Here is a 14444-nt window from a genome sequence, read left to right as displayed (position 1 = left end):
AATCTCCTTTCTATTAGGAAAAACACAAGCAACAGATAAATCTCCATTTCATTTAATAAAAGATGTACTTTTCTGAATGAAACTAGAAATCAAAATAGTGTTAGAGCAGCTTCTATTTAATATTCAGATAGTCTGCTTTTATGGAGAGGATACAAGTAAGACTTACTTTGGACTCTTCTAGTTTTTCATTCTTATTCCTAAAATTTGTGCTTAACAACCAGGTTTGCCTTTGGGTGGTTAGCTTTAATGTTGGCATACTTACTTTTGCTGCGTCTGCTTGTCATGGAAGCTGATTCTCTAACTGACTGATCATTTTTAGTGGAAGAAAAGTAATAAATGTGTCAATCATGATTAAAACAGAAATACACCTTTTATTTTGAAGTATGATACAAGAATCCTTTCATCAAAATTCAGTAGTGTAGCCCTGGCCTGGTAGCTCAGTTGGTTAAAGTGTCATCCTGATACGGCAAGGTTGTGGGTTTGATCCCTGGTCAGGGCACATATAAGAAACAACCAATGAATGCATAAATAAGTGAAACAACAAATTGATGTCTCTCTCTCTTTCTCTCTCTCTCTCTGTCTGTCTCTCTCTCAAAACAATAAAATAAATAAGTAGATAGATAGATAGATAAATAAAGAAAATGAAATTTAGTAGTGTAACTGCAGAGAACTGACATCTTTTTAATATAATTATCCTATGTACCGAAATAGTATGAATTATCACAAAGATAGTTTCAATTTTATCTTACTTAATATTTAATAGCAATCATAATAGCACTTTATATCATTTTCTCAATCATATCTTGTGTATTGTTTACCATAGTCATTAAAATGTTCAGTCTTATAAAACACAATAAAACAATTTTAAAGACATTTTGGCAGCGCATCTGTTTTTTTCTATCTTATAGAGTTGATTTTCCTTTTCTGTAAGGTCTAGTGTTGGTCCCCTCAAAACGCCATACATGGCTATGCCAGAGACTCTTTAACTTAGAGTCTTGCTTCTGAGTCTTTTAATGAACACAACTATTATTAATGTAATAAATGACTATGCTAAATATTTGGGGGCTCCAAGGAAATATATTTATATTCAGTTTGTAAAACCCCTGTTTTCAGGAAGTTTATTAAATATTAAATGGATTGTCATGGAAGGATACACAATCTTTGTCCTATGGATCTTAAAGAATGACATTTCCTTAGGCCTCAGAGAGTTGAGCTGTCTGATCTGGAGGCGAGATGGGGAATCAGTTGACTTTTCATAGCTTTTCTGCACAGCAGGAATGTGTGGCTAGATACATACGGGCCCAACGTAAGCCAGCGGATCCTGGACGATGGACTACCAGCCTGCATCCCAAGTCCTGTGCTTTATGGTTGAGAAAAAGTGCTCAAGTGTAGCCTAGCTGCATGTTCTTGGAAACTAAATGGTAAGGAATTAACATCACCACTGGAAAAATTACTCTTATAGACCAAAATCTTGCGAAAGTAATTCAGTGGAGTAAAACTCAGTTATTGGGCATGTTTGTATCAGGCATTGCACTAAATGCTGGTAACACAAAGCTGGAAAGAACCGGATTCTGCTTCCATGGAATTTGTAAGCTTACTAGGGAGTCAGAAAAACAAAATTTTGTCATACAGGTGTCATGCTAGTAACATGTCAAACATGCTCTATGAATACAAGTAAGTGAACAACTAATTCTGCTTGAGGATTTAAAAAAGAGACCAGTTGGTGTTGCTCGGTGGTTGAGCATTAACCTATGAACCAGGAGGTCACAGTTCAATTCCCAGTCAGGGCACATGCCTGGGTTTCGGGCTTGATTCTCAGTAGGGGGTATGCAGGAGGCAGCCAATCAGTGATTCTCTCTTCCTCTCCCTTCCTCTCTGAAATGCGCAGTTGCTTCACCTGAAGAATCTTGGGAACCCCTGCCAGAAACTAGCACTTCAAACGATTGCATTGCATTGTAACGAATTCTTACATGTCTCTCTTCCAAAAGAAAGTGAGTTCCTTAAGATCAGGAACCATGCCAGAAGGCTTCACACAGTCTTAAAATTACAAAATTTACCAGCCCATAACAATTAGAATATGGTAAAAAGGATTTAAAAAAAATATAGTAAAAGGAGTAAATGAGAGATTTTATATCCTAATTGACATAACAGTTACTTGCCCTGGGTAAGGGGCTATTTTACAGCATAATTTTTTGATCACAATAACCCATTGGGAAATTATTTGCTTAAACCAGTAATTCACTTTTCAGTCTTGCTTTTACAATTCTACAAAAATGTTAAGGGTATTACATTTATTATTATGTTTTATGTCATACTCATTTGATATTCTCAGCCCTTATCACAGTACCTGGCACATTATAGGTGCTAAATGTTAAATGAATAACGAATATTCTTTCCACCCACTGAACAACTTTATTAAAGACTAGAGGCCCAGTGCACGGATTCGTATACCGGTGGGGTCCCTCCGCCTGGCCTGCGCCCTCTCGCAATCTGGGACATCTTGGGGGATGTAGCAGTGCATGAAGTGGCAGGGAGGAGCCTGAACCGGGGCCCCTGTGCTGCGCCACTCCCGCTCATCCTGGCCCTGCTGTGCCTGCTGCTGCCACAGCTTGGTAGCACTGCCAGGGAGGCAGGAGAGGCTCCCGCTGCTGCCGCAACTGACTGGCAACTGCGCTCACCAGTTGTGAGCCTGGCTTCTGGCTGAGTGGCGCTCCCGCTGTGGGAGCACACTGACCACCAGAGGGCAGCTCCTGCATTGAGCATCTGCCCCCTGGTGGTCAGTGCGTGTCATAGCAACCGGTCGAACAGTCGTTCAGTCGATTGGCCATAATGGTCACTTAGGCTTTTATATATAGATAGAAATTAAAGAAGCAGCTTTTGCACAGTTGCAGGCTCAATCCCTGGGGAGCATTGCAGGAGGCAACCAATCAATGTGTCTCTCTCCCTCCCCTCCCCTCTCCCCTCTGCTCTTTCTAAAAAAATCAATGGGAAAAATATCCTCAGGTAAGGATAACAAATAAAAAGAAGAAGCCGCATTCCCCATTCTGTAAGCTATTCTTCAGGGTAGAAAACAAGAGTCATGGAATAAAACTGTCTTTCCTTTCTCCTTTCCTTCCTCTTTCAGGATACTTGATCCTTTAATCCATGCTAATGAACTCCTATACATTCTTCTTACCTCCTAGAGTGATTTATTTTTAACCTTAAAAATGGACTAAGATGGTCCAGCCGGGTGTGGCTCAGTGGTTGAGCATTGACCTATGAACCAGGAGGTCCCGGTTCGATTCCTGGTCAGGGCACATGCCCAGGTTGCAGGTTCGGTCCCCAGTGGGGGATGTGCAGGAGACAGCTGATCAATGATTTTCTCTCACCATTGATGTTTCTAACTCTCTCTCCCTTCCTTTCTGAAATCAATAAAAAAATATCTTTTGTAAGATGGAGTAAGAGACACTGAATTTTATAAAACAATGGTGTTTAGACATTGGGTATTAGGCAGCACTCCTGAGAAATGGAAAACAAATGAGGTAATCCCTGTAATTGCCCAGCTTACTGTCTGGAGAGAGTTTCCAGCCACAGCACAGGGAAGGGGAATCCAGATGGAGGCTAGGAATCTTCCTGAGTTGAGCTGATGTAGCTGGGAGGTGAAAGAGGCTAAAACTCCCAGGACATTATACTCATTTGATATTAGCCCTTAACATAGTACCTGGCACACAGTAGGTGCTAAATGAATAATGAATATTCTTTTCACTGACTGAAGATAAGAGAGAGCTGTACAGAGAGAAGAACCTGGAGATTTCAGTGTCTCCCTCGAGACTTCATCTGATAGCTGATGAGTGCATGTCTGCGGGGAAACTACCCAAGTCCTGGGAAAGAACCAGAGGATTAGAGAAAAAAGCTTGGAGCTCACACAGGGCAGGGAAGAGTAAAAATTGATAAAATTAGCACTTCATTTCATGTGAAGTACTCAAAAGGGTATTGCCTCAGTATAGGGCAAAATTAGCCTAAAGGTAGACAAAATTTAAAAGCAAGCCTCAAGAGAATCAAACTTAACTGTGTCCTAGACAAAGTTCAAAAATATCTCTAGGGATACAAAAATATCTAGTACTCAATAATGTAATATTAACAGTGTCTGTCATCCAATCAAAAATTACCAGGAAACAGGAAAATACTACCCATAATGAAGAGGGGAAAATCAGTCAATAGAAACAGACCCAGAAATGATACAAATGATAGAATTAGTAGAGAAGAACATTAAAATGTTATTAATATTTTGCATAAGTTTAAGAAGGTAGAGGAAAGATTTAATATATTAAGTAAAGATATGGGAGATATTTAAAAGACTCAACTTCTGCCCTGGCCAGTATGCTCAGTGATTAGAGCATCAGCCTGTGCACCAAAGGGTTGCAGGTTCGATTCCCAGTCAAGGGCTTGTGCCTGGGATGCAGGTTCAATCCTCAGCCCCAGTTGTGTGGGAGACAACCAATCAATATGTCTCTCTCATATTGTGTTCTCTCTCTCTCTCTCCTCCTTCCCTTTCACTCTTTCTGGAAATCAATTGAAAGAGAACCCTTGGGTGAGGAATTTAAAAAAAAAGAAGACCCAACTTCTAGAGATGAAGACTACAATGTTGGAAAATAAAAATACTTTGGATGGGATTCATAGCAAATTAGACACAGCAGAAGAAAAGATTAGTGCACTTGAAGACACAGTGATGGAAACTTCTAAATGAAAGCCTAAGAGATAAAAGGACTGTGGGGGAACAAAGAAACATCACTGAGCCATGGAACAAACTCAAGCACCTCATTATAGACATGTAATTGGGGTCCCCAAAGGAGGACACAAAATATATGAAGTAATGGCTGGATTTGTTCTAAATTGGAGGGAAACTATAAGCCTGGAAGTTTAATGAATCCCAAGCACAAAAAGCATGAAGAAAACTATGCCAAGGCATATCATAATAAAATCGCTAAAAACTAGTGATAAAGAGAAAACTCTTTACAGCATCGAGGAGGGGAGAGACCTATTATGTACAAAGGACAAATATATGAAAAACGGCATACTTCTCTTTGTAAATAATGCAAGCAAGAAACAGTGTGGCGATAGTTTTATAAACTGAAAGAAAAGAAAAAAATTCAATCTAGAACTATATGCCCAAGGAAAGTACATTTCAAAAATGAAGGCAGCCCTGCCCTGGCTAGTTTGGCACAGTGAATAGAGCGTGTCGGCCCATGAACTGAAGGGTCCTGGGTTTGATTCCGATCAAGGGCATGAATCTTGGTTGCAGGCTGGATTCCTGGCCCTGGTTGGTATGCACAGAAAGTAACCAAATGATCAATTCTTTCTCTCTTTCTGTCTCTCCCCCTCCCTTCTATTCTCTCTAAAAATTAATGGAAAAATATCCTCAGTGAGGATTAACAACAACAACAAAATGAAGGCAGGCCTGCCTGGGTGCTTCAGTTGATTGGAGTGGTGAACCATACACCAAAAAGTTGCGGGTTCGATTATGGTTAGGGCACATACCTAGTTTGCAGGTTCCATCCCAGGCGGGCGCAGATGGGAGGCAACCGGTCGATGTTTCTCTCTTACATCGATGTTTCTCTCTCTCTCTCTCCCTTCCTTTCTCTAAAAAAAAATCCATAAAAACATATCCTTGGCCCTAACCGGTTTGGCTCAATGGATAGAGCGTCGGCTTGTGGACAGAAGGGTCCCAGGTTCGATTCTGGTCAAGGGCATGTACCTTGGTTTCAGGCACATCCCCAGTAGGGAGTGTGCAGGAGGCAGCCGATCGATGTTTCTCTCTCATCGATGTTTCTAACTCTCTATCCCTCTCCCTTCCTCTCTGTAAAAAAATCAATAAAATATATTTAAAAAACAAACAAACATATCCTTGGGTAAAGATTTGAAAAATGAAGGCAAAATAAACACTTTAGATATATAAAAGCAGCAAAAAAAATCATCGCCAGTACATCTGCAGCACAGAAATATTAGAGGAAATCCTTCATGAGAAGGAAAATGAAACCAAATGAAAGTCTGGGTATACTCAAAGGAATGAGCAGCACTGGGAATGGTGACTATGTAGATGAAAAGAAAAGTTATTACGGCTCATTATGCCTTCAGTAACTCAGGCAGAGAGCACACGGCTCTGGAGAAGGCAGCCATTCCACAGTTCATGGCTGCTTAAATAAAGCTTCTCAATGGTCCCTCTGTAACCTCAGCATCTTTGTTTTTTTCCAATTATAGTTGACATACAATATTATATTAGTTTCAGGAATACAATATAGTGATTTGTCATTTATATAACTTACGAAGTGATCACCCCTATAAGTTTAGTACCCTTCTGGCATAACCTTAATATCTTTTAAAGGTAAATTTGTAAATGTTTGGAAAATTTTGGCATGTACTAATGCTATACTAAATTAATACAAATAAAGCAAATGTCAGTAGTTTTTTTTTTCTATGTTGATAAGATAGCCTATTGATTCTTGGTGGTTTTTTTTTTTTTAATTTTGTTGTTGTTAATCCTCACCCGAGGATATTTTTTCTATTGATTTTTTTAGAATGGAACGGAGGAGGAGGTAACAGAGAGAGAGAGAAACATCAATTGGAGACACATAGACTGGTTGCCTCCTGCATATGCCCCGACCAGTGTGGGGATCGAGGTACGTGCCCTGGACTGGAATGGACCTGCAAACCTTCAGTCCGCAGGCCAGCGCTCTAACCACTGAGCAATTGGCTAAGTCTAAAGTTTTAACTTATTAATCATTTTCACTAGGTTGTGTTTTGGAAGAAGAAACTGAACAGAGAAACATATATAAAAGAGAACAAAAGCATTTGTTATGACAGTCGTACACCAAGGTTGAGCACTGGATAGTCTTCTACACATCCACACGTGCAAGAGTATTTGCAGGACTACCACCCAGAAGTAGCTTTGCCGAGTGAAATGATGTGTGCACTTAAAATTTTGAAAGATACTGCTAACTTGCTTCTCTGTAGTAATGGGTTTACACTCTCACTACCAAGGTATACACATTCCTGTTTCCCTACTCCCTGACCAGCATAGTTCTCAAACTAATTTCATCTTTGCTACCTGACAGGAAATGGCATCTCACTGTAATGTTAATTTACATATGTCCCCCCCCCCCTTATCCACAGGGGATACATCCCAAATCACCCCCTCCCATGCCTGAAACCATGGATGGTTACTGAACCCTGTAGCTACTGTGTTTCTTCCTATACGTATATCCGTGTATGGCTTCTCTTTGGCATGTCCAGCATCACTACTCTTGTGCTTTGAGACCATTATTAGGTGGAAGAGGGTGACATGAACACCAGCACCCAACACTGTGACAGCGATCTGATAACCGAGACGGCTACTCAGTGACTAACAGGCAGGGAGTACCTGCGTGGGGACGCTGGACAAAGGGATGATTCACATCCCTACTGGACCGAGCGGGACGGCGAGAGATGTCATCATGCTACAGAGAACAGCGTGCAGTTTCAAACTTACGAATCATTTATTTCTGGGATTTTCCATTTAATGTTTTTGGATTGAGGTTGACCTTGGAGAACTGAAACCATGGAAAGTGAAACCATGGATAAGAGGGGGACCTCTATATACTTCCCTTATTCTAAGTGAAGTTGATTATTTTTATATATTTAGTCACTACCTGTCTTATTTTAATGAATTAATTATTCATACCCCTTGATTTTCTGCAGGGTAGCTGATTTTTTTTTCTTTTTCTTTTTTTTCTTATTTATAGCCTAAGTATCAGGGTGATATGAGTTGTGATATGAGTTGGAGATATACTTCCCACTTTTGGGTGTTTTAGTCTGGCTTTATTTGTGTATTTATTTATTTATCTGGTTTTATTTATGATTTTTCTTATATCATGCAAAATTTTAAAATTTTATGTCATCAAATTTGCCAAGTCCTGCCCTACCCGGTTTGGCTCGGTGGGTAGAGCGTCAGCCTGCGGGCTGAAGGGTCCCAGGTTCGATTCCAGTCAAGGGCATGTACCTTGGTTGTGGGCACATCCCCAGTAGCGGGTGTGCAGGAGGCAGCTGATTGATGTTTCTCTCTCATCGATGTTTCTAACTCTCTATCTCTCTCCCTTCCTCTCTGTAAAAAATCAATAAAATATATTTAAAAACAAAAACAAAAATTTGCCAAGTCCTTTCTTTTTTAAAAAAATATATTTTATTGATTTTTTACAGAGAGGAGAGGAGAGGGATAGAGAGTTAGAAACATCGATGAGAGAAACATCGATCAGCTGCCTCCTGCACACTCCCCACTGGGGATGTGCCTGCAACCAAGGTACATGCTCTTGACTGGAATCGAACCCGGGACCCCTCAGTCTGCAGGCCGACACTCTATCCACTGAGCCAAACCGGTTAGGGCACCAAGTCCTTTCTTTTATGACTTCTTTGCCTTGTGACATACTTAGACTTCCCCCACTCCAAGGGTATAAAAACCAATTTCTCCCATGTGTTAGTCTAGTACTTAAAGGTTCTCTTCACCCACTCCCACCCCATTTAACTCTTAGATTCACCTGGAATTTACTTTTGTATAAGAAGTAAGCTGTGGACCCACCTTCTTTTCTCTATGTGACTAACATTTTCCCCTGATTTGAAATGACACTTTTGCACTGTTTTGTTTTGTGTTTTGTGTTTGGTGGGAAAGGCCAAGTGGATACACTGTGTTCTCTCTCTCTCTCTTTTTTAAAATATGTTTTTACTAGAGGCCTGGTGCACGAAATTTGTGTATGGGTAGGGTCCCGAGGCCTGGCCTGCGATCAGGGCCGATCAGGTTCCCCGCCTCCCCACCTCCTCCTTCCCTTGCTTCCTCAGCACCCCACCGCCGCAGCTGGTCACCCGCCATGTTCTGCACTGCCCCCTTTTGGTCAGCACACATCATAGCAAGCGATTGAACTCCCGTTCTCCCGGTCAAACTCCCAAGGGGACACTGCATATTATAGATAGATAGATAGATAGATAGATAGATAGATAGATAGATTTCAAGAGGAAGGGAGAGGGTGAGAGAGATAGAAACATCAATAATGAGAGAAAAATCATTGATTGCCTGCCTCCTGCACAACCCCACACTGGGGATCGAGTCCACAACCCGGGCATGTGCTCTGACCAGGAATCGAACAGTGACCTCCTGGTTCATAGCTCGATGCTCAATCACTGAGCCACACCTGCCAGGCTACACTGCGTTCTCTTGATTAAAGGTATTATCCAAAGTGTTTGTTGACTCCATTCAGAACAATTTTAAATATTAGCTTTAATTTTTTAAGAGTAGTAGTCAGCTATCTGGGGCAGTGATCTCTGAACTCTTGGGGTGCCTGCTGTCAGGGAGCTACAGCCCCCTCTGTCCATGACAGATTCTGCTGTGTGCCCTGCTGTTACTGAGGGGGATGTGTCTCGCACATGATTTTGGGCCAAGAAGTGGTTTTAAACCACTGATCTGGGGATTTCCCTTTAGATCACTGGGGCTTTCAAACATAGAGAACACTTGCTACCCCTGTAGAAGGGACTTCCATTTCATGCAGCCTTATAACATCCACCTGTTGCCAGAGGCCCAGCTAGTGTCCCAGGGTTGTTACTTTAATGAGAAAAGAGCCTAAACAGGAGTCCAGAAGTCAAGGGAGAACCTCTCCAAGGAAAACTGAGCTCTTCACTTTTGAGTACGTTTCTGATCCTCAGATTGTCTTCCCACTTTAGAATCATAGTCAAACTGTACCACTTTACTTTCCTGGGGGAAAGAACTACTGGATTAAGCTGTACTATGGCTGTATTTTGTCACTATGTAGAGCTGGCGATAGAGAGTAAGGTTCACCTCTTTTAATTTGAGACTGTTTAAAGTCAGAAATGAGTGTGGCCCTTTAAAAGGTAGAATTCTCAGGGTGCCCCCAGTATAAAGGCTCATAGAGTTCTACCCAGGGGGGCAAAAGGGGTAGGTCTCTCTGGTAGGACCGATGCCACTGACTAGGGCGGATTCCCCGGAAGTGTTCTGTCAGTCAAGTGTTTGAGCGCCCGTGAGGTTTGGTCAGGGGAGACGCACAATGGCTTTCCATTGCATCCACTCTTGTAAAGTTGTTTTTATTTGGGCTACTCACGGAGGAGCTTGTCACTTTGAACTTTGGGGTAGCAAGTGTTCTCTATGTTTGAAAGCCCCAGGGGCGCTGGCTTCCTTTCTCAGTTGTTTGTTAGCCCTTGGGCACCTTGTCTTCTAGAGGAACTAGGAACAGGTGTAACGTATGAGAGAAGCTGGGATAGTTGTAAAAGTGTTGTGGGGTCTTTTTTTAGACTATCTTACACTAGAGACCCGGTGCATGAAATTCGTGCACAGGCAGGGTCCTTAGGCCTGGCCAGTGATAAGGGCCTATCAGCTTCCCCACCTCCCTGCCTCCCCGCCTCCTTCCCTCGCCATCCATCCGCATGCCACCACTGCGAGGTTCCCCCCACCTCCCTGCCTCCCCGCCTCCTTCCCTCACCATCCATCCGCATGCTGCCACTGTGTGGTTCCCCCCACCTCCCTGCCTCCTCCTTCCCTCCCTCCCTCAATGCCCTGCCACTGCTGGTTGCCCACCATGCTCTGTGCTGCGCCCTGGTGGTCAGCGCACATAATAGCGAGCGATCAAACTCCTGGTCTCCTGGTCAAACTCCCAAGGGGACACTTTACATATTAGCTATATATATATATATATATATACAGATTTTTTATTAATTAGTTTGTTCCAGAGACTGTTAAACACTTAAAAATAAATTTACAGCCCAGCCAGTGTGGCTCAGTGGTTGGTTCAATTCCGGGTCAGGCTCAATGCCTGGGTTGTGGGCTCAATCCCCAGTAGAGGGTATGCAGGAGGCAGCTGATTGATGATGTTTCCCTCTGATCAAGGTCTCTATCTCTCTACCCCTCTCTCTAAAAATCAATAAAAATATATTTTAAAATAAATGAATTTACAGAGTACAGTGAATCTCTCAATTAATGGTCATATTGCCCTGGCTGGTTTGGCTCAGTCATTAGAGTATCAACCCCACGGACCCAAGGGTTGCAGGTTCGATTCCCAGCCCCTGTCTGGGCATGTGCGGGAGGCAACCAGTTCATGGTTCTCTCTCTTCTCTCCGCATCCTCCCTTCCCCCTCTCTAAAAAATCAATGGAAAAGGTATCCTTGGGTGAGGATTAAAATAAACGGTCATGTTGAAGTAAAGAAGTAATATCCACTTTATAGATTTAATTAATCCATGTGATGGTGATGTCTGGCCAATGCAATTCTACCATAATAAATATCAGATTTAGGGGAAGCCCTTCACACAGGTTTCTACATATCTATTTAATAACAGTTTTCCTGTTTTCCTTCCTGGGCCATTTTCACTCCTCAAAAGTCACATTTTGTTAGTACAGTCATTCTAGCATGCCCTTGAGCACCTCCACATCTTAGTCCTAAGAGCACTTTTCACTTACCAGCTGCCCCTTTGACAGTTTAAGCCGTGGAGGTTACCTTTTGATAAACTCTTTCTTCCTCCTGTCTCACACATCCTCTCCTCTCCCCTGAAGTTTCACTCAAATGGATTGTAATCTCCCGGATCACTCAGCAACTGAACAAGTTCATCCACCCAGGGGCCAGTCCCACACCCGGGGTACTTACCCCTTCCAGACCCTTCCTGAGGAAAGCAAGTGTCCTTCCATGCGCAGGAGTCGATTTTATATTTGTTTAGCCTGTGACTGATAGGATGGGCAGTTTGGGGGAAGCGGAGAGGAGATGGCAGTTTTAAGGGAGAAAAAAACCATTAAGTAGAAATGATCCCTCTGCCTTCTTCGGGCGTGTCCCATTTCTGGGCATCTCTTCAGGATTTCATTCCTCCGTCCAACTGCCGTTCACACACTGCCCTTTCCAACCGCTCCAGAACTCTTGGCCTTGGCATTCCGTGATGTAAGTTATTCCACGCATGGCTCGAAATGGGTGTGGAGCAGTGTTGCCAGGTGTCGGATCACTAGTGTAAGTTTCCCGCATCTCAGGATCTCGGGGGAGGGAGGCGAAAGGGAGAGAACTGCTCTTGGAATTTGTGGGTTGTTATTGTTTGAGCCAGAACACAGTCACTCTGCTGGCTGAGCAGATGCTGCGGACGGCTGGGCGGGAGGGAGTTCTGGGCCCGGAGCTGGGGGAATTGGGGTTGAGATTTTATAGTGTTGGGATATAGATTGTTTGGAATTGAACAGTTGGCAGTGTTGCTGCCGAGGGAGGAACCTGGGACCTTCGGGGCAAAGCCTGAGGCAGTGCTGCCTGGACTGTGGTGTCTCTTCTGTCTCAAAAAGGAGGGAGGGCGGCTTTTCTGTTTTCCTAAAGATAGCTCAAATGTGGCAAGGAATCCAGATTGCTCACCATGTTTGGAAACATCCAGTCACAAAATTCAAAGACTTCTGTATCCATGAGATCTTTTTTTAAAACAAAAATATTCTTTCTCCCCTTGTCGTGATACATTTTGAGGAAGTTGCTGTTGATGGTTTACAGTCTGGTTGGGGAATCTGCATGAGGGGTTGCTGCCAACTATCTTTGATTTGTCCAGATTCCTTTTTGACTTGTAAGTTAAGGATAAGTGTTCAATAAAAACTATTTAAATTGAATACTTTATCTCTTGAATGATCACACACACAAAAACAAAAATCCCATTAATAATCAGCAATTAGAGGAAAAACTCACATGCAGTACAGTTATTTATCTAGGAAAGTACATAGTATATTTTTAGGTTGCATGGGTGCTACTGGCTTTACTCCACTTCACTGAAACAGTGTTTTCTTATTCCTTTCCTTATAGTTGTCATGGATGATGATGACGACTCGTGTCTCCTTGATCTTATTGGGTAAGATGCTCGCTCCAAAATCAGGGTGAATCAGTTGTGTGAGGCTTCCTCTACTAAAACAACCTAAGAAGCATATTAAAGTCAGATGGGTTTTTAAAGTAAAAATTAATCATCATAGTATGGATTAACAAGTAAAGAGACTCGGGTTGATAGGGATCAAACTTAGGTAATGCTTTATTTATCTTTATTAAATTTATTTTCTAATATGTCCCAGGAATGGTAATAGGAAATAGAACAACATCAATTAAAAAAAAAAGTAAAACGAAAAACTACTAATGAACTTGAATTAAAATAGGGAGATAATTTTATTCAGGCAATTGTGTCATTTTTGTTTTACCCTGGGAAAAAGAATCACATTTATGGTTGCTTTCCCCTTTTTCATTGTTTTCTAGAGACCCACAAGCACTGAACTATTTTCTGCATGGACCTAGTAATAAATCTGTAAGTAATACTTAGCACGCCGCAGATGTAACTTTTGTTCCTTCTCTGCAGTTAAAGTAACCTCTGTTGAATTTGTGCCTTTGCAGAGCAATGATGACTTGACTAATGCAGGATATTCTGCAGCCAATTCAAATTCAATTTTCGCCAACTCTAGTGTGAGTATGAGAGACTGAATGCGGTGATCAGTGTTTCTGTCTCATTGATGCCTGTGAATTGAGGCTTTACTTGCCTTTGTATCAGGATGAGAATGATTACCTTGTCTTTTGTAACTGACATAGAAAGGAAATCTATTGAATTATGCTGACATTTTCTACTTTTAACTTAGCCAAGACAAGCTGTATGAGATTTACTATGCCATTTTCCTAAGCTTTCAACTTTCTTTTTAAACTGACTCAGAAATGTTATAATCTAAGAAAGTAGTATTACAAAGTTTTGAACCTTGTTACGTAGCTTTAAATAAATTATTCTTAATTGTAGTTACATGCTAAATATTTTCATCTCAAACAAGAATAATAATAACTGAAACTTATCTAGTATGTTTGAGGCACTGACGGTTTAACATAATTAACTTCATTAATCCTCGCGGTAACTCTATGAAGTAGGTTCTGTTATTATCCTTATTCTACAGATGAGGAAACTGTGCACAGAGAGCTTAGTACTCCCCAAATGACACAGCCAGGGGTTGCAGAGCTAGGATTCTCACGCAGGCCACCGGGTCCTGGAGCCTGTATTCTCAAGTTCCAGGAGCATCCGCACAGGAAGCCTGACCTGGAGGAAAGGGGTCCTGCGTGGAGGCGATACCCAAATTACTACGTTGAAGCCTATGATTCTCCAAGTCCTGAGATGGTGCCCAGCTGACCGAGACCACATTCGTCCCATTTCAACTGCTGGTTGACTGGGGTCCAGTGCACCAGTCCCAGCTTTTCTACGTAGTTCTTTGCATCATCTGTCCCCAACCCTAGCAGCTCGGGCTGAGAAGCCCTACAGCTTTGCACATTGGACCACTCATTCTTGATTGATCTACTTTTAATTTTTTCTTCACGTTAAAAAAATTTTCAAATTGTATTTAATATATATGTATATTATAAAATTTGCCATCTTCATTTTAAATGTACAGTTCAGTAGCATTAAGTACATTTAC

General features: G+C 41.9%; 1 protein-coding gene across 2 annotated transcripts in view; it reads left to right on the top strand.

Moving 5' to 3' along the window:
- Positions 1-14444, top strand: part of BICRAL (BICRA like chromatin remodeling complex associated protein) — a 102470-nt gene that overhangs the window by 52235 nt on the left and 35791 nt on the right. For both annotated transcript variants that reach the window (XM_070418575.1, XM_070418576.1), the window contains exons 3-5: positions 12817-12862; positions 13255-13303; positions 13390-13458. In XM_070418575.1, the coding sequence (XP_070274676.1) occupies positions 12822-12862; positions 13255-13303; positions 13390-13458 (159 nt within the window). In that variant the 5' untranslated portion in view covers positions 12817-12821. The remainder of the gene's footprint in view (positions 1-12816; positions 12863-13254; positions 13304-13389; positions 13459-14444) is intronic.

Source organism: Myotis yumanensis, unplaced genomic scaffold, assembly GCF_028538775.1.
Source record: "Myotis yumanensis isolate MYYU_CA2020_CCGP unplaced genomic scaffold, mMyoYum1.0.hap1 SCAF_6, whole genome shotgun sequence".
NCBI lineage: Eukaryota > Metazoa > Chordata > Mammalia > Chiroptera > Vespertilionidae > Myotis > Myotis yumanensis.
Note: the sequence above shows the minus strand (reverse complement) of the source record. Positions and strands in the feature narration are given on the sequence as shown.